The following is a 25,828-nucleotide window of genomic DNA, read 5'->3' as shown; positions in this document are numbered from 1 at the left end:
TAAACGGGCACCGGTAATAACTCGTCAGGGACAGCCTTAATCGAAAAAATGGTAGAGACCAAAGTTGTAGGATATCGAGGGGTAAGTCAGATGGTGACCTTGAATTTGATCTTGAGATCGATTTTCAAGGTCATTTGAAGGTCAACTTTGATTTTTGAAATAGGAACCCTTTTTTTTATTGCGGGAATAGAAGGAGCGGAAAATTTTAAGTTCAGAATGGTATTTTTGGTTGCGGCACCGAAGGTCATCTGAAGGTCATGCGGCCAGTTTAACAAAATCAGATGGCAAAGGTTAATGGATTTGGATATCGGCTATTAAAATTATATGGCTTTTATTTACTAGTTTATATTTACTTAAGCTACCATCATAACTTTGTAAGATGTAAAATAATGTTAATTATGATTTAATTAAAAAATAATCAACAATACAAGCCTTCATTAATAAATCATTTTCTTCTTATATTAAATAAGTGTTATTCAATATAAGATATACTATATGATATTAACCTCAAAAGGTTAAGTATACATGCAAAGCGCTTTATATGTATATAAGCGAAACTGGTTAGTTTGTATAAGTAGTTTTCGTCATAGAAAATATGCCAGCCAGATTGGTTAAAATTTTACTAGGAAAATATCAAGACAATAAAAAGTTACCTTGTCAAAAATATTTACATCAAATTTTACATAAAATTTTATGCAAAGATTTTAAACCGTTAAATATAAAATTTCACATGCACGAATAAAATTGTAAGACTTTATGTAATATTTCACATAAAATTTTACATATTAGTCCGGGCGCAGGATAGAGGTCGAGTATGCAATTCGAGGTCCAGAAGGTAACTCAACGTTTTTATACGTTTTTTTGGGGCGCTGATTCGATTTTTCGAGGTTACCAGGCCCAAAAATGGGCCGTTTATGAGTTAAGGCCCCTTTTAACCAAAAAAGCGACTTATATCGTTTTTCGCCGAAAAATTGTGTTTTATTTTTATTTTAATGCATATTTATTGTTGTAAATAAACGACTTTTTTTATTTTTTGTTAATTTCATATTTTATTACGTAGATATTGAACAGTTTCGACGCAGCGCAAAGAATAAAAACAATACTGGATCTCATTTGCGTTATTTATACAGTATATACAGTGATAGGGTATACAACATCTGCATTACCGAAAGTATGTACTTTAAAATAAATAATTTTTAAATGAACTTGACAAATATTTTAAATTTAATGAAAATAAAATTTTGGATTTAAATTAAAATTATCATTCTTGTCTTTTGAGTCATACGGATTTTTACAAACGCCTGTTGAACGACAAATACAGAAAGATATGCATGATAGGCCTGCCGATCTACAAAGACACGTTTTTCTTGAACAATTTGTGCTATTGCAATTCGGTACCAACTCATCCATTGGCGGAAACGAGACTGCAACTTTTATTGGAATCAAATGTTCCTCTTGTTGAATATAACCGAATTCTAAAGGATCTAATTTTGGACATTCTGCATTTAGCAAATTCATGTGTTCAAAGGTTGCATAGAAGGCTCTCAATATATGTAATTTAATTGAGTTACTAGTTGGTGGAAGATCTAATATCGATGCTGTGTTTCCATAATGATACATCCAAAATCTAAGTTCGTCGAATGTTAGACAAGCGTTACCTTTTTTTATCACTTGCACAAGGTATTTCTCGGCTTCCTCGATACAATTTTCTATTTCTAACTTCGATATACCTATAATAAAATTATACATTTTTGTATAAACTTTACTTCATCATAAAATTTGTTGTTGTTATATTATATGTACCTTGGGCAACGCTTCTAAGAAATTTTTTGGGACTACTTCGTAAAGCACTATATTTGGTACCAATTTTGCTGGTGTAATCAGAGCCTGTAAGGTGGTGTACTGCTAACAACGTTGAACAAAGTTGAATGCCAGTTTGTTCATGTTTAGCAACAATATGTACAGGTAAAAACCGTTTTTTTGCTGCTGCTCCTACTCTAATCCACAATTCCTGAAAAATTATTTTTATTTATCGATAATTTAATGTACAAATACGCATTTAACTATAATATTTACGCAAAAATTACCTTTAAGTTTTTCTCTTCGAATTTAATCCAATAATATAGCAACAACATTACAACATCAGTATCAGACGACAAAACTACTATTTTTTTCACCCTCTCTGCTAGCTTGCATGACGTGTATAATAATTCTAGAATCTGCCTCTTCAATCTCGTTTCGCTGTAATTCTTTCAATTTTAAATTGTCTATGGTATGATTAGATTCGCATGATAGTTCATTGGTAGCACTGCACATGATTTCTACACCTGGCCAAATACTCGAGCTTTTTTCCAGGACGTATTTGCGAATAAAATACTGCAATAAAACTTTATTTTTATTTGATCCCCAAAACAGTTTTTCTTCTTTCGGAGTAGGTACGTTTTCATGAATTACGTGTATATCTATTGATTTATTTTGATATCTAATCAGTCTTTCTACAAACTTCTTAGATGTGTCCGTGTAAGAATCAAAAACAAAGTCGATTCGATGTGCTCCTTGGTTCGAAATGTTGGAAACTGAGCCACAAAAAGCTTTTGCAAAGTCTTCAAATGTATCCATCTTTTTGAAGCTCAATTATCTACAAATGATCATAACGTCTACAATTAAAGTAAAACTATGTAAAGCTCTCACATCTACATTGCATTGAACATCGGTTTGTTTTTCTAATACTTTGACAAGATCGCTTTTGCTAGTTTCTTTCTTTAATGAACCATCATCGTTGAATAAAATATTATTTGGGCATAACTCAAACGAAAATAATCTTTCTAAACTAAAATTTCTTTCTTTTGCAATATCGATTATTTTATGAGCCATTACATTAATTTTTTTATTAGAAACACTTTTATCTACATTAGACTGTGCTTTTTTTGCGTCTTGAAATTTGGTAAATTCACATTAGATATTTTATCAGACAAGCTTTTTACTTTGTCAACAAATCTTTCATTATAAAAATGTTTATAAAGTTCACAGCTATTCTGAAAAATACTTAAGAGAGCTTCGGTATTCTCAGAATTTACAAGCTCTTGAGTTACAATATTTCGAAGCTGCTGTTCACCTTTTTCAAAGGGATTACTATGAGAAGTAATGAATTGTATGATAGTATCGACTTCTTGTTCAGACCGTTGATTGTCAGTCGAAGTATAATCATGATGAATTTGTAACTCATCATTTTCTGGTCTGACATTTGTTACTTCTCTATAATAATTACTGATAGATAATATTTCGTGGTAATTTAAATTCCACGATGCAACAAATTCTTTTTTTTTCGTGCAACCTATGATTCCTGAATTACTCTTTTGAGCTCGATTGATCGTTTGCTCAAGACCTTGATCAGTCGCAACTGACGTACCAGAAATCGGCGACTTCTTGACAACGAATTTGCCTTTCAAAAATTCTTCGTATATTTCTGTTTTTTTTTCTGGCAATTGAACGATATCTTGAACATAAAGTGAGCACCAGCGAGTGTAATTCGTGCGGTCAAAGATAAGTAAGATTGGAAGAAAATTTTTAAACGTATTTACGTGCAAGTTCCAGTCACCTAAGCGATCTGCTCGAATCATATCTCTCAACATTTGCAACAGCATTAAAACATTCACCCAATATTTAAACGACATTGACTCTTCACTTCCTTTTTTTTATAAAATTTTTAAAATCATTCATTAATTTTTCAAAATTTTCATTGAATATCTTAAAATGCGACCTGCATTCGTCAAAACTTTTTTCTGAAAATGCATCCTATAGTGCCTGTATTGTTGTTAATTCACTATCATATTCATTCGAATTGCATTCATCAAAAAAGCTTCTATTAAAAGACGCTCTAACGCTTCTCCAAGCAGAAAAAATCCTTTAATTGATCTCGCATAATGTGTACCACTTAAGACCTGCTCGGCAACATTAATTCCAAAAGTTTCTGTTTGTATAAAGACATGATCTACTCCACTTTCTGTCAAATATTTGCCAATGCATGAAAGCAGAATTTTCGTAGCATGAAAACTTCCCAGCATTAAAACTGATTTTTGAAACTTATCCGGTTCTATTAACTGTATATGTCGAGCTATGCGGTAAACGCCTTGGTCGCAAAGTATAGGTAAATATTTTTGATTTAATTGATCTAAAATTTCGTTGAAGTTACACATAGCTGTATAAACAGTGGAGTATTCTGTAACAGGATAAGGCAGTATTGGAAGAAATCCGACTTTTTGAATTGGCCTTTTATCTTCACAGACTATAGAGTTAAAAGCTGCCCATGTAGGAATTGGTCGAATCTTCGCATTATCTGCAGATTCCAAACATTTTGAAATATTCATACGGCTTATAAACCAAAATAAGTCTTATAATATTGAATTCTTCAGGACAAACTAAAATATTTTGTGGTGCTTTAAAAGGATTGGTAATATTTCCAGTTGGTTTATAGAAATTTTTGAGCGTTTGACATCTTAAATTTTTACCAAGAGATCTATTTAGATGTTTAACTGAAGTTGAAGAGATTTTGGGCTTGAAACGAGTTTGATCTGTAGCTTCTTGAAATAAGACGGATACCGTATCATGTGTGCTTTGCAGGCCCGATTGTGTCGCCTCATTATGATCGAAATTGTCGAAAGCTCCGATCGTAAAATTACTCTTATGGAAGTGACTTGGGAGAGGAATAGTGTTTTCACACGTTTCCAACGTATACAAAGCTAAACTATTTCTAATTCATAATATATCATCATATGCTATACTTAGACCCATATGATTTAGACTCTGAATTAAATTTTTACTTCTACATGTAAAATGTGTAGATAAGCCATTCATAACATGTAAAGGCGTTTTCACCTGTCCATTTTTATAAATATAAATCATTATTTGAAATAAAGTTATTATTTTTAATTTGTTATTTTTTGGCATTTTATTTTTCTTATTATCGTCACTCAAACCTAAATCGTTAAATTCATTTTCTGTAAAATTATATATGCTCATAAAAAATATTAAAATTTCGTTTGGGATTTTTAAGTTTTGCCATGAATTTCTTAAAGTATTTTCATCTAAAAAATTATCATTAAGATCAAAATCAACTTTGTCCATTGCTTTTTTAATAAGTTTTCCACTTTCTTTCAAAATATTTTCAGGTTGAACGGTATCTATCACTTGATCAATAGTTACACTTGAAGCATAAAATAAAGTACTTTTACTGCAATTCGAAGGTACAGAATATTCTATTTGGTCGCCATAATTTTTTATCAAATAATTTTTTACATCTCTGTTTTCAATTTTTATTTTTTTTTTAATTAAGATTATTTATTTGATCTCGAATCTTAGGTAACGAAAATATTTCACCAGATTTTACTCGATCTATAACAGAATCAACTACGATTTTTATTGCTTCACTCTTGCTTGTAAACAAATTTACCGTATCATTGTTAGAGCTATTAATATCGTCCTGTAGTTCGCCGCTAGTATCAACTTCTCGTGAATATTTTTGCTCATATGATCTCAAGCACTTACTATGATAATATAAATCAGCAGCAAATACATCATCTGAATTTTGCAAATGACATACACGTGTAAAAAAATTGTCTTTCCAGAAATTAGCCATTTTAAGTAAACGCGTAGCTCTTTCAACTTCGCATATTCTATATAATTCTTTGTTTTTCAAAATTCCATATCCGCACACAACACATATTTTTTTAGTGCTTACCCCACTTACGGTTGACTGCGATCTTGTTACTTTTCGTGAAGTGTCGGGAATACTTTTACTTGTGCTTGAGGAAGAAATATTGATATTTGTGCATAATTTCTTAAAAGCTCTTTCTACTTCTTTTTTATCTGTATAAGTTTTGTAGCACGAATTGGTCATGTGATAACTAAACAGTTCATCTGATTGAAATTTCCGCAATCTCTCTTTCAATACAGTATCATCTCGCTCAGTTGCAGCCCATCAAAATTTTTCACAGACAGTAGAAGTACTTGTTAGCGGCTGGTCACCCGCAAGACAAATTATACACCTTTTTTCAGACATCTTTATAGTCTGACGCTCCAAGAGATACTGATCGACGCGCAGATTTGATCCCTGAACGGAAAGTGCAATGCTAGAACACGCCTTAACAGACAAGCTCGAGCGTGAAAAAGCCCGACACGCGCTCGACGCGTACGCGACTTGCAGTGACTTGCGCACTTGAGACGAGCTATTTCGCTAGGTGGAAATGTCAAGCAAATATTAGCAGAGAAAGCATACTTATTATTATTTCTTGAAACTTTTATTTTATATAAAAAAAAATTTGACAGGTCGATTAACTGAGAAAAGTATGATTTGATATGGTATTCTATATCGATCATAAAGGTAAATTTTATCATATACATCGCTACGTAATTATTATTTATCAATTTTAAAAATGAATATGATAAAAAATATTAAAAATGTATTTATTACCAACAATAAGTATGCATTAAAATGAAAATAAAACACAATCTTTCTGTGAAAAACGATATAAGTCGCTTTTTTGGGTTAAAAAGGGCCTAAACTCATAAATAGCCCATTTTTGGGCCTGGTAACCTCGAAAAATCGAATCAGCGCCCCAAAAAACATATAAAAACGTTGAGTTACCTTCTGGACCTCGAATTGCATACTCGACCTATATCCTGCGCCCAGACTATATTGATCTTTACGTACAATTTTATTTAAAATTTTACGTAAAGTTTTACAATTTAATTGATTTATGTAAAATTGTACACGTAAAAGTTCTAAATTATTAAATAAAATTTGATGCAAAATTCGGTGTAAATATTTTTAACAAAGTATTATTATTAAAAAATGTTTTTTTTTAAGAAATTATACAATTAAAATAGAAATCTAAATTAAATAGATAAGTTTTTGTGGGAAATTTGAAATTTAATCTATCAATAATTTTGTGTTTATATTATAATATCAATTCTTTCAAAGGATATGGAACTCAAAAATGTTAAAAAATGTACAAAGTTATTTGGAATAATAATAAAGATATATTAAATATTTAAATTGTAATTTATTTTTTAGAACCAAGTTTTAAGCAATGTATTCGAGGAGTTGCAAAGATTGCAGGACAATCTTCGCCAACAAGGAGAAACGTTGCGTGAATTGCAGCAAATTAATGGAGGTGAATTATTGAATTATTATTTTGTATTAATTAAACTTTAGTACTTCAAATAAAGAATTGAAAATAATAAAAATTTATTAAAAATGATTGCAGGTAATAATAGAGGAAACAATAATCGAGGAGGAGGAAATGGTAGAGGAAAAGGCAGAGGCAGAGGAAGAGGCAGAGGAAGAGGCAAGGGAAGAGGAGGAATTTTTATATATCACTATTACAATAAACAACAATAATTATATAACTTGTAACTTATAACTATATGTATTTAAATAAAAAATAAAAATAAACAAAAATATGTATGACTGAGTTTTACATGAAAATATGTATTTTTTGGTACACTAGCAAGTTTAGATGCGCTCCGCGCGTTTTTTTTTTTAATATATACGCAGAATGCGGTTATCTTCAAAAATGGTCAAAAATGTTTTTTTAGATCCATATGTTGAATACTAAGCTTTCTACAAAAAAAAGTTAAATTAAGAAGTTGTAGATCTTTGAAAAATGCAACTATTTTCTATTGACATGATATCATGAAAATACTTATAACTCAAGTTCGTAGCTAATCGGTTTCCTGTAGCAAAACAAAAATCAATTATTCATCATAATACTTTGCTGCTCTATGTTTTACATGAAAATGTTGAAGATAAAAGTTGTAGTTATTCTTAAAACATGGATTTTTACGGTGACAAACTTGCTTACTTTCTATTTATCATTTTCTTTATTTAGTTGCAATTTGTTAGTTCGCAATGGCCAGTGCAATTGTTGAAATTTTTGAGTTAATGAAATATATCAATGGGGGAATTAGAGCATTTGAAGATGATTGCAGTATCTTAAATTCTAATTATATTCTATTATGTGGGCTTTGTAGTAGTAATCAAAGTTCAAAATGTATAAGTGCATAAATACTTTGATTTGTGATTAAACTCTAGTTCGTTAACTGATTACCCACATGAAATAAATATTCAAATCACTACTAATAATGGTAACAGTAAGACTCTCAACACTCATTATAGTTGTCAGGCAGGAAATTCTGGGCAGTGCAATTGTAGGTGTTTTTTTACTTATAAATCGGTAAGTAAATGAGAAATTGATGCATTTTATTGAAATTTTTAAAACAATTTATCTATATTATTAGGAGAAACAAAGATTCAATTGAACAGTTGGGTTGCACTGATTTATGACAACAGTGGGGACAGATTAAACAATTAGTTTATCGGTTAAGGTACCTACATTGTTGTTTGTTTTGGTATAACGCTCAGTACTTATTAAAATTGAACAAACGATCCGAATCGAATCATAAACTACATAAATCTTCGGGCGTCCAAGCAAAAATGGCACACCTAGCGGTAGAATTTAGAAGTTTAAACTCTATATTTAATTAGTATTTTAGATTTTAGTTTGTTTTGACTTTTTAATTTTAAATTGTGAATTGTATTTCATATATTGTTGGCGCATACTAATATTGTTGAATAGTTATTATTTTTTTCTTATTATTAGTGATATATGTGCAAGTATGATTACGATTTGTTAAATTGCACAAGTGTTCCATGTATGTTTATCCTGCTTTCAATAAAGTACTTCAATGGAATTATTAGATAAGTAATTTATTATAAATTAAAAACAAAAATTATTGCTTAAAACTTTTTCTATTAAGCATTTACTTTGTAGAATTTATTCTATTGTTGCAGGTTCTTCAATGTTTATAATGTTTGTAGCAGATGAATTTTTCTACCAGCCTCTTGACTGGTAAAGTATATTATTTTTCATTTATTAAAATTATTGTTTATCTTGTATATAAATGAGTTTGTTGTATTTTATTGCAAAGTATAATATGTCATTGATATTTCATTATAGTAAAAAATTACATAAAAATTTGTTTACGGTTAAAATTATGATTATTAATTTTTCAATGCAATAATGATTGTTATTTATGATTGTTATAATTTGCTATGTATAATCTAGTTACAATTTAATTAATGTATACAATGCATAAGTTACAATTTAGTAAAAGTATCTTGTTCAATATTTGTTTAAGAAGTCGATTCTGTGATGTAGTAACCATATATCATTGAGTTAATGATTTAAATTTTTATAATTTATATGTATTTTTATAATTCTGAGGCATAGTATTATGTTCAGAGCAATCAAGATTAAAGATATATCGTTTTAGATTTTGTGTTTATATGCGGTAGTTGTATATGTATGTACACATCTACACATATATAAGTGTTTAGTGGACGCAAGAATATAATAAAAAATTCATCAATTCAAGATTTTAAGTAACATGCAAATATTAAATATATATATATATATATATATATATATATATATATATATATATATATATATATATATATATATGGTGATAAAAGAAATATAATTGACTTGCTGCTGTCAGCTATAAGAAGGCAGCACACATGTGTACGACATGATAAAGTAGTGGTTGACAAAGACAAGCCTCTACCGTTCACAGGCTTACAGGATACGGACTGTGCAATAATATACGGTGATTATTATTCAGTATATGTAGTGAATTAGAGCGCAAAAAGTTCGTTTAGAAAAGTATGAAGTGTAATATGAGGTTTTTTAAAAAATTTAGGCTAGGCGTAGTGTAGAATATAGTATATTCAATATATATATAGTGAATTTGAGCGCAAAAAGTTCGTTTAGAAAAGTATGAAGAGTAATATAAGGTTTTTTAAGAAATTTTGGCTAGACGTAGTATCGAATATAGTATATTCAGTATATACAGTGAATTTGAGCGCAAAAAGTTCGTTTAATAAAGTATGAAGTGTAATATAAGGTCACTTCGTATAAAAATTAGTAAAATTATATATATATATATATATATACATGGTGATGAGTATGATAATATACAGTTGCAGTGCAAGTGTTTATTATAGTTAGAGTCAAAACAATTCATATTTCCTTAAGATTTAAGGTTATACAGAGGGATATAGTATCAAATATACGTATATATAGATATACATATGCTCAATGATGGCTTACAATTAGAATATAGTATATTGAACATATATAGTCATTGTACAAGTATTTCATAGAAGCAAGTGTGAAAAGTTTAGTTTTTCAAGAATTTAGTATGGGTATAGTGAAGAAATGTCAGTTTCTACCATTATTGTTCTACAAAAGTATGTCTAAAAAGATGCATATACCTGGTGATCATGTAGAATATAGTATACTAGACTTGGCGCAGTGCGCTGCGCGCACTGTAGTAGACTATTAATTCATTAACTTATTAAATGAAATATAAATGCTTGATTGATATTTTTAATATTTGTTTTCTATCACGGAAATATATCAAACTTTACAATATATGATTCATTTCGCGCTCATATAAATTTCAAAATTGCCGCGGTTTTGTCGCCAACTTCCTTTTAAAATTTTAAGGTTAAGTATGTCTCAACTCAGTTCGTGTCAACGTTCACATCATGTTTCTTTTTGTAACAGTAGTAATATTTACAATATAGAATATTATAAATACACAAATTATTATTTGATATGTATTATAGTATTATATTATATTTTTAATATTAGAATCAATTTTAGAAATCAAATACAAATCAAAAAATTCTAACGATACTTTTGCGTACTACATGAGCCAATCATATTGACGCATTCTTGGCTTCACTTCATCCGATCATGACTTTTTTATATAGGGATTTGATATACATAGTGAATTTGACTAAAAAAAGCTGTTTTGAACTAGTATGTTGTGTAATATAAGGTCACTTCTTATGAACATCAGGTCCTGCGCACGGACGGAAAGTCACTCTTTGGAGAATGAGGCTTCGCTACTAGAAAGACTTTTTTCAAATGGGTTTTTAAATACAGTGAATTTGTTCAGAATTTAATTTTCTACAAAATAGCCATAATACTTTTATGAAAAAACCTTTTTGTAAAAGATGGCTCAGAAAGAATTGAAAAAAAAACACATTTTTGGTCAAATCCAATAGGCGTTCGCTCTGGGTATAAGACGTTTCTTTGAAACTCTTTATACGGGGCGAATGCCTAAAAATTGGTCTAGGCAAATTGGAAGCTGTGAAAACAATTGAAAAAAAATAGACGTAATTAATGTATTTTTTTTATATTTTTGACATATGTTATGACACACACACACAAACATATATATATATATATATATATATATATATATATATATATATATATATATATATATATATATATATATATATATATATATATGTGTGTGTGTGTGTGTGTGGGGGGGGGTGTAAACATGATATACGTATACACATGGATGAATAATAGTACATTACGATACCTGTGACTTAAACGGTTCTTTTTTACACGGCGCAGTTAGCACCCGATTAAAAGTATTCCTTATTTGCACCGTGAGGTTAGCGCACGGGCGTAGCGAGTGTGATAAACACGGTGCAAAAAAGGACTACTTTAGTCACAGATAGACGTGACTTAACAGCGGATTTTAGCCACACTGTGCTATAAAGATTATTTTGAGATTGGTCTAGATGAAAGGGATGCTGCGAATAATTATTTGTGTAGATATACTGTTTTTTTTAAAGCTATCTACTTGAGAATATAATATAACGAATGCTTTATCAGTAGATTTGGTCAAGATAAAAGAGATGCTGCGATTAAATATTTGTGCAGATATAATCTTTTTTTTAATAAGTATCATTCCGTTAAAATGACGTAATTTTTGGGGTACTTGCTCTTGCACGAAAATGACATAATTTTTTAATGTTTTTTTTCGAATGTATGATAATTTAATTTCATTGAAAATATTAGAGGGAAAATATAGCCTAACTTTTTGTCATCGGGCATTTTATTGAATGCTTATAAAAACCATTTACAAAAAATAAAGGATTATTTTAATCCATATTTTTCAAAGAGTGATAATTCTAATGTATCACAAAAATTTTTTAAAAATAAATGAAGCGTATTAATATCTTTGCAGTTAAACATTATTCGCAGAATAAACTGTGAATCTATCTAAAACAATTTACGAAAAATAAATAATCATTTTAATCCATATCTTTGAAAGAGTGATAATTCTAACGTATCACAAAAACCCTGCTAAAAAAAGGTGTTAGAAGTTCGCAGAATAAACTTTGAATGTCTCTAAAAATAAATGAACATCTTGAATTCATAATGTCATAAACACTTAATAGTCAAAAGTTATAAACATAATAAATTTTAAGAATCAGTAACATCTGGTTTCCGTGGCGAATGTGATGAATTCTCAGCTTCTTGATCGTGCCTGTCCAACAGTTTTAATCTTTCTTGACAAATTATGATTTCCAATTCTCTCCCAAATTTATTTATGCGCCCCTTTCTTGATTTAGCATTACGTTGCGTTGAAACCTTGTACGGTATTATATTTCGTTCAAGTCAATACTGGACGTAGCCTCCTGTAAATGGAAAAAAAATGTACAATAGTTTTATGTAATTTTTGCAAAGCGTAGATCATAATATATAATCCATACTTTTTAAGGCTTCTCGTTTCCTTGGAGTTAACCCCACCCTTTCTTCTTGATCGTTGGTCCTATCTATTTGTATAGCCCTTTGTACGAATTCACGCAAACTCCAAATGTGAGGTACCACTAATTCACGTAAAAATTTATATGAAGTTGCAGCATTTATAGCTCTCTTCTAGTTTTTGTACGGTACAGATACCCCGTAATGGATGTGAAACATATTGGTCTGGAAACAATAAATTTAAAATTATTTGATAGAAGTATATTTTTCATAATTATATAAGTTTATTAATTTGTACCTTCACTATCTTTCCAGTGTTATCGTCGATTTTCGTATCCTCCCATTTTCCCATGGAAGAACTGTCAGCCCTGACATAACGGCCCAAAAATGGCTAAATACTGGTCACCGTAGCTATGTTTGCCATTACTGATCCAAGCTTGTATCCGATATCGAAATGATAAGATCGGGCCAAACAATAGAAAAGAGTATCGCTCCAATGTCGCCTGCCAGATTCCCCAATAGGCTTTTATTTTCTCAATTATTTCAATACTGGTCCAATACAGTTTGCCGTTGCTAAGCAAGCAGTTGACAATAACACATTTGTTCAATTAATCTCGTCTTTAACCTAATAACTTTATAGGTACGCGTACGATACGAGTTATAAAAAAATGTATAAAAATTATGATTACGTGAAAAAGTGTAGAGCTCTGAAGAGGTTAAAACGCGACTCTTCGACATCATCGAAATCATCATTAGAGTCCGCTGTTGATTCTTGGAGCCTGAAGAAAAAACCTGATAGATACAGTAATATTTCTAGTTACACTAAAATTTGTTGTATCCATATAAATTCGTAATTGATCATTTTCTATATCACTTTTATTTTACAGCATAGACAAGATTGATGTCGATAATTTAGAGTCGACTAAACTACGATTTCTCGTGATAACAGTGTCTGCAGTATCGACAGTTTGCAGTGTACGAAAAGTGATGCTGAAAGTAATATTTGCAGTGTTGACACTTTAGATTCTGCACAAAGTAATGAAATTGCATTAACTGAGAAATCTCACAGTATAGAGATAGATAGAGGTAGAGATAATTCACTATCGAATATTAAATTAATTAATCGACATTTATTTTTAATAATCGAAGGTATTTTTTTATACTTTATAATGCTTTTTATACCTATTGCAGATCGAATGTCAAGATAAAAATAATCTTACTTTGAAGGAAAAATTACAAGACTGGTGCGTAAATAATATATTTACATTAAGGAATTCCACGACGTCTCAACTCTTGAAGATTTTATACTCTGAGGGTCATGACGAGTTACCAAGAACCGCCGAAACTTTACTTAAAACGAAGAAATTTACAAACGAAAAAAGAATTATAAAAATAGCTAAATTAAATAATGGACTATATGCGTATTTTGGAATCGCCGAAGTTTTAACTCTGATGATAGATCCTAAAATTTATAATGATGATCAAATCGAAATTTTAGTTAACATAATTGGAATGCTTATATACAAGAATTCAGACAAACAATTTTGGCCCATATTAATGAAAATTTACCATAGAAATCTTTTTATACTCCAGCTAGTTGGTTGTAAATGCTGTAAAGGACATGGTGGCTTCATTGCTTGCGTAAGGTGCATAGTGAAAGGTGTTATAATAAATAAAAGACGAGTATACAGTCAGATAGATTGCGATTTAAGAACAAGAGAATCGTTTCTAGCTAAAAGTCAACCGGAACACCATAAAAATGCAATTTCGCCTTTAACTTTGATTACTGGATTCGATCCCGTCAGACAAGTTTTTCTCGACTCAATGTATCTTTTTAATCTTGGAGTAATGAAATCACTTTTCGAAAAATTTATAGAACCTGGTAACTCAAACAAACTAAGTGCAGCTCAAAAAAATTCTCTCAATGATTTACTTCAGAAAATGACTCATGGCATACCAATGGAGTTTCAAAGAAAGTGTTTCGACTTAAAAAATTTGAGTAATTGGAAAGCAACTCAATTCCAATTTGTTCTACTCTACGCATTACCTTTTTTATTCAAAAAATTAATATCTACTAACAAATATAAACATTTGCTTCTTTTATTTGTATCGAGTCGTGTGCTTTTTAGTGAACATTTGGCTGTACCGTATGCAGATTACGCTAATGAATTATTACGAAAATTTTTTACACTGATGCCTACTATGTATGGGACAGACACTCAGGTTATGAATTTTCATAATTTGATTCATGTAGCAGATGAAGATGATGTTCGATACATGAAAGCGCCATTATCAGCTTACTCTGCATTTCCGTTTGAAAGCTGTTTGGGTCAAATTAAAAAATTGGTCCGCACGCTTGCGAAATTCTACAAGTTAAGTATAAACAATCAACGATTCGATCAAAATCTCCAGATAATCTTGTATTTTTGAATAGTAAAAAAATTTTTGAAATCAATCGGTTATTTTTTGAAGGTAAGAAGTTAAAAATTCAAGGCTTTGTTTATATTCCGAAAGTGCGTTCGATTATCCATGCGATTCTAAATTTGTTGGAGTGGAAAAAATTACGCGAAAATCAAAACATGTATGAACTTTTAATTGCTTAAAATTTAATTAATCTAGTAAATGTGTGAAATTAAAATTCGGGGAAAGCTTTTATGCTATTCAAATGCTACATATGTAAATTTCTAGTCCGATAAAAGCTCTCGATAAAATTGAAGAAATCTTGTTGCTATAAAATGGAATAAATATATTTATCTTGTATATTAGTAATAAATTGTGTACAGTAAATATTTGATTTGTCTATTCTTACCTGTAATTACATAAAACCTTTATCAGTTTCAAATTAGAGATTTTTAAGAACGAATTTAAACGTATAAATTTTCTCGAACTTTTCTTTTCGTGCGTTTGCAATTGTTTATTTACATGGACAACGTAAACTATTACGCCTCGATAAAGAGGTTAACCATGGAGCTCCGCGAAAGCACAATGTTCTTAGTTATCAAGTTCGAGGATTATTTCCTTCCTACGGAAAAAAGCGGTGGATTTCGTTCCTCGATCATGGGCGTACAACGAGGAAGGGTCCTAGTTTTGTAGATACCCACCGGAGGACAAATACGACCTGATACCAGCTTGGCTTGAAGAAGAAAAAGAAGCTAATCCATCTTGGACTTCTTTTTTAATTTCAGTTATCAAGCAAGCAAGTAAGTATTGTGTATTATAAAAGAGTTTGTCTCCGCGGCCAATAATGCGTATTTCAGAGATTTACAACTAAACTGTTAATTTGAGATGAAAAATGATGTAAACATTTATGATTGCAAATGAAATATAGAATCTACCTGTACTATTTAAACTATTATATCTATTTTGAACAAAATTATCAGTATGACTGAAATATACATTGCTTGAGTTTACGAAAAAAAAGTGAATGTACCTCCATGAAAAATGTTCAAAGTATATCATGACTTTTGTGTTAATGGCATTATACTGAAAATCAAATCTAAATAATTAATAAAGATTAACAGAAACATTGAATTATCTACATCTGATTATTTTTATTTTTAGAATGGAAGAAGAGGAGATTTATATCAGCAAATTATCTACAAGCAAGATGATGAATATGTGAGTGAAGATGACGTTATCGACTATCGAGATATATTTGCAGAACCAGTGAATAATGTCCTAAATGGATTAGAGAAAATACTAATGAATGACGATGCAGGAGGTGTAATAAACGCGCAGGTAAATGTTACTAAAGCTGAAATACTTCTCGCAGTTTTGAAGTTTTCATTGGTTTACAATCTGCCGCAATTTTGTTTGTTTAAAAAGCTAAACTTGTTTTTTCTACATCTATTTTGCCTCAATCTCGTCACTTGATTGATAAGATATTCAATTCTGAAGATGATGTTGATTATCATGCAATCTGTCCGAACTGTAAAAATTATGTAAGACAATTCAATCATGAACAGAATCATAGCGTACGTTGCGGCCCTTGTAATTTAGTAATTAATTTAAAAGATCCTGCTTATAGAGATTTTTCTTACTAAAATTAATCCAGAATATGAGATAGCTCAATATTTAGAAGAAAATTGGTCTTATTACGAATCTGTTGTTGAAGCACGAACGCATAATGAGGACAATATCAATGAATTCCATAACGGTTTGTTATATAAACAATTAAGACATTTCTTGCCAGATGATAAAAAAGATAACTTCATTACTGCGATATTCAACAGCGATGGTTCGCCAGTATTTGAAAGCTCTGCATTTTCTATTTGGCCTATTCAGATAATAATTAATGAATTACCGTTTAACGTGAGGACATCAAAGGCAATTGTATACGGTTTATGGTCCGGCAAAAATAAACCGGATATGAATGTTTTTCTTAGACCGTTTGTTACCCAAATGAATTTATTGGGTAATGAAGGAATAATTTGTAATGTAAGAAATACAATCCGGAAAATTCATGTATATACTGTATGTTCTTGTGATGATTCCGTAGCACGCGCGCCAATGCAAGGACTTACTCAGTTCAATGGTTATTTCGGTTGTAACTGGTGCTTACATCCGGGATATTACATTGCAATTGGCAAAGGTGGTAGCGTCAAGTATATTTTACTCGACGATGAGATAGATGATAGAAACGAAGCTGACACTTTAAGGGGTCAATCCTGGGTTAAATCCTGCAAAAAAACGATGCATTGCGTTGACTTAGGTATTGCAAAGCAATTTATGAAATATTGGTTTGACACTAGGAATATGTCTTATTCATTGACTAATGTTGAAATTAATTTAATTGACAACGTTTTAAGAAACCTCAAGGTCCCTAGCAAGCTTCTTCGATACTCTCGGTCTATACGTGACAGAAAATATTGGAAAGCAAAAGAATTACAAAATTGGGTTAATAAATAACCCAATTTTGTAATTCTTTTGCTTTCCAATATTTTCCAAAATACTTTCCAATTGTTTTTTAATGATTCCTAGAATGAAATGTTACGTTGAACATTAGACGTATTTAGTAAGAGCATATTACATTCTTTTGCAAAATAATATTACTAGGGAATAGATACATGTAGCACATGAATTATTAAACAGATTTGTAGCACTAACACAATTTTATTATTCTAGAAGTGCAATGACCTTCAACGTTCATCAATTACTTCATTTATCGCAAAGTGTCATCAATTGGGGTCCTTTGTATTTCCACTCTGGGTACGGCTTTGAAAATGGCAATGGGCAAATTGTTAAACAGGTACAGGCTGCCAATGGTGTTATACACCAAATTTCTAGAATTATTATGATGAAAAGAAGCGAATCGGCTTTAAAAAACTTTATGTCGCAAAATAATCCTGATTCAGTCATTATTGACTATGTTAAATATTTAGAAACAAGAGAGTGTGCGAAAACCGTAAAGACTGATATTGGCAGTTATTTTGGTAAAGCTTCTATACCAACGCGCCGATGGGTTACAGAACTAAATCTGTCTGACTCAGCTTTAGTTTATAAAAAATTAGTAAAAACCGAATCCTCGTATTTATCTTGCAATACAATAAGACTTCGATCGAATAATTCTTTCGCAAAGACAATCGACAATAATTTCATAAAAAATTTTTTTTTATTGACACTTTACGGGGTCAGGAATATACTGTGTACAAGAGGGTGAATGTAAGAAATATTTTTGATAACGATAATATTATTCATGATTTCCAAATTAAAATAATAGTAGATATTAATGAAGACTTGAGAGTTATCAATACTAGCATGATAAATAGAATTTGTGTTTATATGAATTGCGACGAGGAATCTTACTTGTGCCCGGTCCCAAACTTGCATTCTTATTAGTTTTTAGAGTGAGAATTAGCAATTATGTAAATAAAACTTTTTTATAATGAAATTAATGTAATTTTCTAGACATTTGGAAATTCAATAACAAATCTTTTTCTATTGATACTGTTGTAAAATAATATGATTTCATAAACATGATTTATTTTTTACAAAACTGACGTTATTTTATTTTCCTGTTACCCATTATTAAACTTATTTTTACATCATTTTAACGGAATGATACTTATAGAAAAAATGACGTCATTTCCATATACGTATTAAAAATAAAGCAAAAAATGACGTCATTTTTTGTTCCAATTCCTGACACGACAAATGACGTCATTCAATGACGTCATTATTTTCAATAGGGATGACTAATGCTGAATGTATTTATGCATATCACAAAATGTAATATGCAGTTTTGGTTGAGATCAAAAGAATGCTGCAAACGGTTATTTGTGCTAGTATGCTCTTTCTTTTAGAAGTATGTATTTGTAAATATAAAATGAAGATAGCTGTATGTATTTATGCATATCACAAGATGTGATCTGCAGATTTGGTCAATATCAAAAGAATGCTGCAATTAATTATTTGTGCAGATGTGCTCTTTTTTAAAAACTGTTAGTGAATTTGAAATGCCGAATGCCGTACGTATTTATGCATATCACACTATGTTATCTGCAGATTCAGTTCAGATGAAAGGGATGCTGCAAATAGTTGTTTGTGCAGGTATGCTTTTTTTCCAATCCATGTGTTTGTAAATTAGAATTACGAATGCAGTATGATTTCATTTACACCACTTAATGTAATCTGCAGATTTGGTCTTAATAAAAAGTATCCTGCAAATAGTTATTGTGCGTGTGTGATTTTTATTATTGAGCTATGTGTTTGTGAATATGAAATGACTAATGCTGAATGTATTTATGCAAATCACAAGATTTTATTTGCAGATTTGGTTTTGATAAGAGGTATTCTTTAAATAGTTGTTCGCGCAGGTATTCTCTTTTTTCAAAGCTATGTGTTTGTAAATTTGAATATATATATATATATATTCAAATACGCTACGCCCCCCTGCTCGCTTCGCTCGCCAACCCCCCATATTAGTGTCTATGGGATTTTTGTTTTCAAAATTTAATTTTCATGATTTGATAATTTCAACGTTCTGGTTAGTTAAGAATGAAAATGTATCCGGATAATACAAAAGATGAACTAAGAGATAATAAAATTAGATAAAATAATTATAAACTTTCTATCATTAATTAATAAACATTAATAATGCAATGATTATTTTTATTTTATAAATATACCAATTTCATATATTTTAGTATGTCAATTATGATTACTTTTATCCGTAAACCTTTTCAGACAAATTAAACATTTGTACTTTTATTGATACTATGCGCTCGCATGTGAGTCATCAAATATTGTTTATATTTATATTTTTTGAGCAGATTTCACATTCATAAATTCGCCATTTATATGCACATTTATATGATCAACACTTTTTCAAATAATTTTTTTTTACAAAAATCATACATAAATTTTGTATATCCTGTAGTAAGTAAAAAGTATATAAATTAAAAGAATTATATAAACTTTATAATTCTTGCTATATATCTTCCTATATATTATATAACAACGAACTTCTGTTTTTAGATGTCCTTTGCGCCGTTTTTCACGACGGTTCTGACGTCAAAGGAGAGTATATAATGGACTGCGCATGCGCCTGCCGCTGAGTAAAGCCAAATTTTATCGCGCAAGTTTGAATACTATAATTTTCTTTTAACGTTAACGCAAATCATTCGGATGATATGAAAAAATTATTTTGTAATTGTAAAATTATTTTTTTTTAGTTTATAAATAATTATTTGGTAGTAAAAAAATGTATTGATAATTTTTTTTTAATTTAATTCTTTTGTTCAAAAGAATAGTTAAGTTATATCAATCAGATGATACAGGAAAATGATGAAAATGACTTAAGATACTTAAATTCGAAAATTGAATTTTATGAGTAATTTGAAATATTAGAAAACACGTCAAAAAAAATTACAGAACTCGATCAAATTCCAACAAAAGTAACATTAACAATTCAAACTATTCTAAAGTTTCGTAAAAAACAAAATTTATTTTCAAATGCTTTAGAGGATGATACTGAGGCTTATGTTAAATACATCATCAATATAGCCAAAATATTAGATCACATTTATCAAAATTAGTGAATAAATTAATTTTATAATATATTTCTTTCTTTCATAAAATTATTTTCTTTCTTTTCAAAATTAATTAATTATTTTTCAGAAAAAATTCCCGTGGTTATAGGGCTCTCGGCGATGATTCCACGGTTTTTCTTAGATTACTGTATAAAAATGAATCAGTATTAATTATTTTATTTTTAAATGTATTATCTTTAGAACAAAATTCATTCATTTTTAACAATAACCATAATTTAGTATAATTTGATCATGTCAGAAAATTATATGAAATTATTGGTAATTTTTATACAATAAAATTTTAAAAAAGTAGTACCCCAGTACCCCAGTACCCCTTGGGTAGTGTGAAAAACTGTCTATTGTTGGTTATCTTTTTACTGTTCATAAGTATAGCCAAAATAACTATATAATATAGTATATAATTTTAAACCGTAAACATTGACAGTTAACTAACAGTACATTTTACGTAAGTTAATCATACAAAATTCGTGTTATTGCTGTGTGGAGGGCTGTGGGGGGTGTGGGGGGCTGTGAGGGGAAGGGTATACACATTTTTAAAAATAACATAAAAATGAACGATTTTTAGGTTATTTTGTGGGGGGCTAAGTGGGGGGCTGTGGGGTGTGGTGTGTGTGGGGGGGGACTATAACCAAAATAAATATATAATATAGGAAGATATATATATATATATATATATATATATATATACGTTTTCTTCAATTATCTATAGTCATCCCTATTGATAAATCTCAAATGAAATCTCTACTATTAGGTATGCTGCTCATTAGGTTTACTTTTAAAATTTGTTATGATTATAAATTATTCTCTAAATAGTATTACCGTATTCAAAAATAGATGCATTAAAGCATTTTGAGCAATTTTTTGAATATTAGACATGAAAATTTCAGGTGAGAAACTCATAGTGATTCTACAATCGATAAAGTGTCATTGTATTATTGACAACTGAATTTTATCTATTTATAAAATTTTAAAAATTAACTTTTCGCATGTGCATCGAACGGTATTTTCCATTACAGGGGGCGAAAAATGAGCTTGAACGCACGCGGAGCGTTTGTAATAGTGCATTTTACGCACACTATATTGAAATATATTTTAAATTCTGTCTTATTTAATAATTTAGATAAGTATTAAATAAAATGATCATAAAATTAATTGATCTTTATGTAAGAATATAAAATAAGTGTGGTGCGGGTGGACATGCAACGTGCCGACCCAACAGATAAAGTGTTTTCTTTGCAAAGATGCTAAGACGCCTGAAGACAGGACGATGCACACTCCAGGCACCAGAGCGTGCGCAGTCTTCCGGACGGCTCTAAACGCAAGCAAGACCTAAAGATAATGGCGAGGATACTCCAAGGAAACCTGCACAGAAGTAGGCTTGCACATAATCTGCTAATCCAACACGTTAGGAAGTAGAAAGTGGACGTCCTACTGATCAGCAAACAATACAAGAACCCAGACTCTTTTGGATGCCAAACGACGAAAAAACCGCCGCTATTCGGGTGCCCGGGCGTGGGTTGGCAAATGCGGGTACGAGAGAAGACTACGTGAGGAGAAGGATGGGTCGCATAACATTCTTCAGCGTATATCTGTCACCGAACCCAACTGCCGCTGAGTTTACAAGGAAACTAGGGGCATTGGAGGACGCTATTAGAGAGGTCCCCACGGAAATCATGATTGGGGGCGACTTTAACGCGAGGGCCACGGAATTGGGCATGCCGACGACGAACCCAAGAGGCAGAGCCATCCACGAAATGACAGCCAGGCTGACCCTGATAGTAGCGAACGTGGGTAATACCACTACTTACCGTAGAACAGGCTTTGGGGAACCCATACCGGATGTAACTTTTGCAAGCGAAATGACGATCCGCAACATAAGAAACTGGCACGTCACGGAAGAATATACAGCTAGAGACCACCAGTATATTCTATTTAATATCAACGAAGACTGTCAAACCAGTACAAGGAGAAACCATAGTCGAGCGCCAAGATGGAACACCCGACGCATGAACCGAGAGACACTCGCGGAGTTAATTCAAAGTGCGAACCTCCCATCCGACGGGATCTCACACGAATTAGGCGGACGCGAAAGAGCAGAGACAATAGTCGAGAGAACTACTAATCTGATTACTGAGATCTGCGATGCGACCATGCCCAGGGTGTCTACCAGCCACCAGACAAGACCGGTGTACTGGTGGACAAACGACATTGCGGAGCTTAGGAAAGAAAATTTCCATGCTAGAAGAAGGGCTCAGAGAGCCTGGAAACAGAAAAGGCCTGAAGCCCGGAACCTTTCCAAAAGACAAGACGAATTGCGAAAAATTCTAAGAGACGCGATAAAAGAGAGTAAGCGCCGCCGCTTGACAAAGATCATCGACTACGTTGAGAAAGACTTATTCAGCGATGGATACGCGATCGTTACACGAAAAATGGGTGAAATGAAACGCACGGAACTTATGGAAGCTGAAACGATGAAAAAAGAAATTGATGGGCTGTTTCCCACACACCCCATCAGACTCCAGACAGAAGCGGCGGAAATACCGGCAGACGAGATACCTCTTTTTACAGAACGCGAACTCATCGCCGCAACTTCGTCCCTTAACTGACTGGATGGCATCCCTGCAAAAATGCTCAGGATCGTCGCGTCGCAACGGCCTGAGCTGCTATTGGAGATGTACAACCAGTGCCTGGTGCAGGGAGTTTTTAGCTCGTGGTGGAAAACAGCGAGACTTGTACTGATTAAAAAACCGAAAAAAGAAGCGGATTCTGACACTTCCTATAGGCCACTGAGTCTTTTAGATACAATGGGAAAGACGGGGGAAGCACTGGTTAAACCGCGAATACTAAGGGCCGTATGCGAAGCGCGAGATCTTTCCGATAAACAGTATGGCTTTAGAAAAGGGCGATTCACCATAGGGGCCGTTACAGAGGTAACAGACACGGTAAAGAAAGTAGAAGAAGTTAGACAATGGGGGAGGTCAACTTTTACCTTACCCAATTTTTCTCCGGTCACGGATACTTTAGAAGCTACCTATTCGCGATGAACAGGGTGGCAACACCGGGGTGTAAGTACTGCGGTGACGAACGGGACGACGTGAGACATACGTTTTTTGACTGCCCCCACTGGGCTAAAAAGCGTAGAGTACTGGAGCTGACGATAGGGGTGTTTACGCCCGAGACTGTAGTCGAAACGATGCTTGGCAGCAAGCAGAATTGGGTCGAGATAACGGCGTACGTGGAGACGGTTCTCCGCGCGAAAAACAATAACGGTTGTTAACAAGACTAGTTGACGGCTAGCATAGCTTAAGACAGGCAACCCCCGAAGGAAAGGGTTTCGCGGCCCTATAAGAGGTGGAGTTTTAGTGGCTATGCCTGGCGATAGTCCCGCGTTAGGAGAGTCCCACACACGGGAAGTCTTGCATGACTTCTGACATGGTGCATCAATCATTTCACCAATTCTCCAGATAATCAAAAAAAAAAAAAAAGGATATAAGATATGATTTTGTATAAAATTACATAATTTTCCATACTTATATTGATCCTTAGTGGAACAAAAATTCTGCACATAACAGTTTCCATCTGAAGGTTTAAGACTAATACAGAAGATAACTGAACAAAACAGAAATTTTCAGCAGAGAATGTCGGAACTAAGACAAAGACAACAGTTTTTTTTTCAGTATTTTTTTAGTTTACTGCCGATGGTACCAGATTTCAACTGTTACGTTAATTAGATTCTGTTATGTAATTAAAGGCGTGTTTTTAAAAAGTTTAGAAAAAAGTGTAGAAATCCGAAGATAGCTGTTTTGATTGGGAAAAAACTAGTGAATCTAAAACTAAAATTATAAAATAAAGAAAACTGTTTTGAACTATGAAAAACTGTTGTCTTCGCTTATTAATAATTATTGTCTGTTGTATTTAGTTTTTTATTTATATTTAAACTCGTAAAATTTTATACCCTAAAAAAAAGAAATCCAACTAAAAAAAACTCTAGCAAACTAAATAAAACTCAAGATTACTGTTGTCTGTGTCTCAATTCCGACAATTTTCTGCTATCATCTACAGTTCAAAACATTTTTTTTCAATTATTTTCATTTTTCGTTTTCGTTAGAGATTAAAGATATCGTTATCATTTAATATAAAAGTAAATATCGGAATATGTATTACATTTTAGTTTAGAATATAAATATTATGATTGTTATAATCTCACAATTTACATTATTTTTTAAATGTTAATAAAAAAAAGTTTGATTAATATTATTTTTTTTTTTAGATTTTGTTAATATAATTAATACTGTCATCAAATAATTACAAAGAGTTTGAAAACATTTTTTAATATTCAAAATTTATTTCCATTTTATTCTATATTTTAAAGCCGGTCCTGTGTACTAGTAGCTATAACTACTTTTATAGTATGTTAGCTGTATTGAATATATTCATTTATACTCGACCGTAATTAATTCTCGTGGAACGTTTTTGAAATCATGCTATTAATTAGTTATAATTCATCAATCTGGTAATCTGATTGAAGCATTTCAAAAACGTTCAACAAGAATTAACTATCATCGAGTGTACATCTTATATTTAACAGTGTATTTAAGAATGACACGTCAAATAGTTAAATATCATAACAATTAATTTGTAAATTTCATTTTATTTTCATTTATTATTTTTTTTCGGTACAGGTGATTTGTAATAAGTCTTCAACGTTTCTGTTGGAAAAGTATTACAAATATTTTGTCCTACACTTTTGAAAATTGTATTCGTTGGTCTTATTAAAAAAAATTATTTATTTATGTAAAAAATTAGATATATATGTAAAATATAAGGCTCTTCCGTATAGCGGTCGTGCCTAAGAAAGCTGGCATGAAGTTTACTTACTTTTTGTGTGACGTAACAAATTTCTCACCACAATATTAACTACTTTCGACCAATTTCTTTCGGTAAGAAATTGTTTTATTTTGTAGTTTTCCAAAATAACTATTCTTTCGCTTGATTCATTTAATGTTTTTTTCGATTGGTCGCAACAAATGCTTTAGTACGTATGTATTAAAGATTTCCTTTGTGGCATTCATTCTTCTTTTTTTGGCCACGGGGATTTCACTACCTTCTGAGCAATCCTGCATTCGGGAAGTAGTA

General features: G+C 31.3%; 2 protein-coding genes and 1 long non-coding RNA gene across 21 annotated transcripts in view; all 3 read right to left on the bottom strand.

Annotated features, from left to right (window-relative positions):
- LOC100117353 (kinesin-like protein KIF13A) overlaps positions 1 to 25,828 on the bottom strand; it is a 1,179,147-nt gene that overhangs the window by 442,229 nt on the left and 711,090 nt on the right. The window lies entirely within an intron of this gene.
- LOC107981544 lies at positions 1,210 to 2,880 on the bottom strand. Its single transcript, XM_031928195.2, has 3 exons — positions 2,088 to 2,880; positions 1,804 to 2,011; positions 1,210 to 1,730 (listed from the first exon to the last, which is right to left on the bottom strand). The coding sequence occupies exons 1-3, from the start codon at positions 2,133 to 2,135 to the stop codon at positions 1,225 to 1,227; spliced, it is 762 nt and encodes a 253-aa protein (XP_031784055.1). The 5' UTR covers positions 2,136 to 2,880; the 3' UTR covers positions 1,210 to 1,224.
- Positions 12,106 to 15,893, bottom strand: LOC116417077. Its single transcript, XR_004227354.1, has 4 exons — positions 13,331 to 15,893; positions 12,940 to 13,214; positions 12,650 to 12,866; positions 12,106 to 12,574 (listed from the first exon to the last, which is right to left on the bottom strand). It is a non-coding gene; the product is annotated as an uncharacterized LOC116417077 (long non-coding RNA).

Source organism: Nasonia vitripennis (genome assembly GCF_009193385.2).
Source record: "Nasonia vitripennis strain AsymCx chromosome 4 unlocalized genomic scaffold, Nvit_psr_1.1 chr4_random0004, whole genome shotgun sequence".
Lineage (NCBI taxonomy): Eukaryota > Metazoa > Arthropoda > Insecta > Hymenoptera > Pteromalidae > Nasonia > Nasonia vitripennis.
The sequence above is the reverse complement of the archived record's forward strand: the minus strand, read 5'-3'. Positions and strand labels throughout refer to the sequence as shown.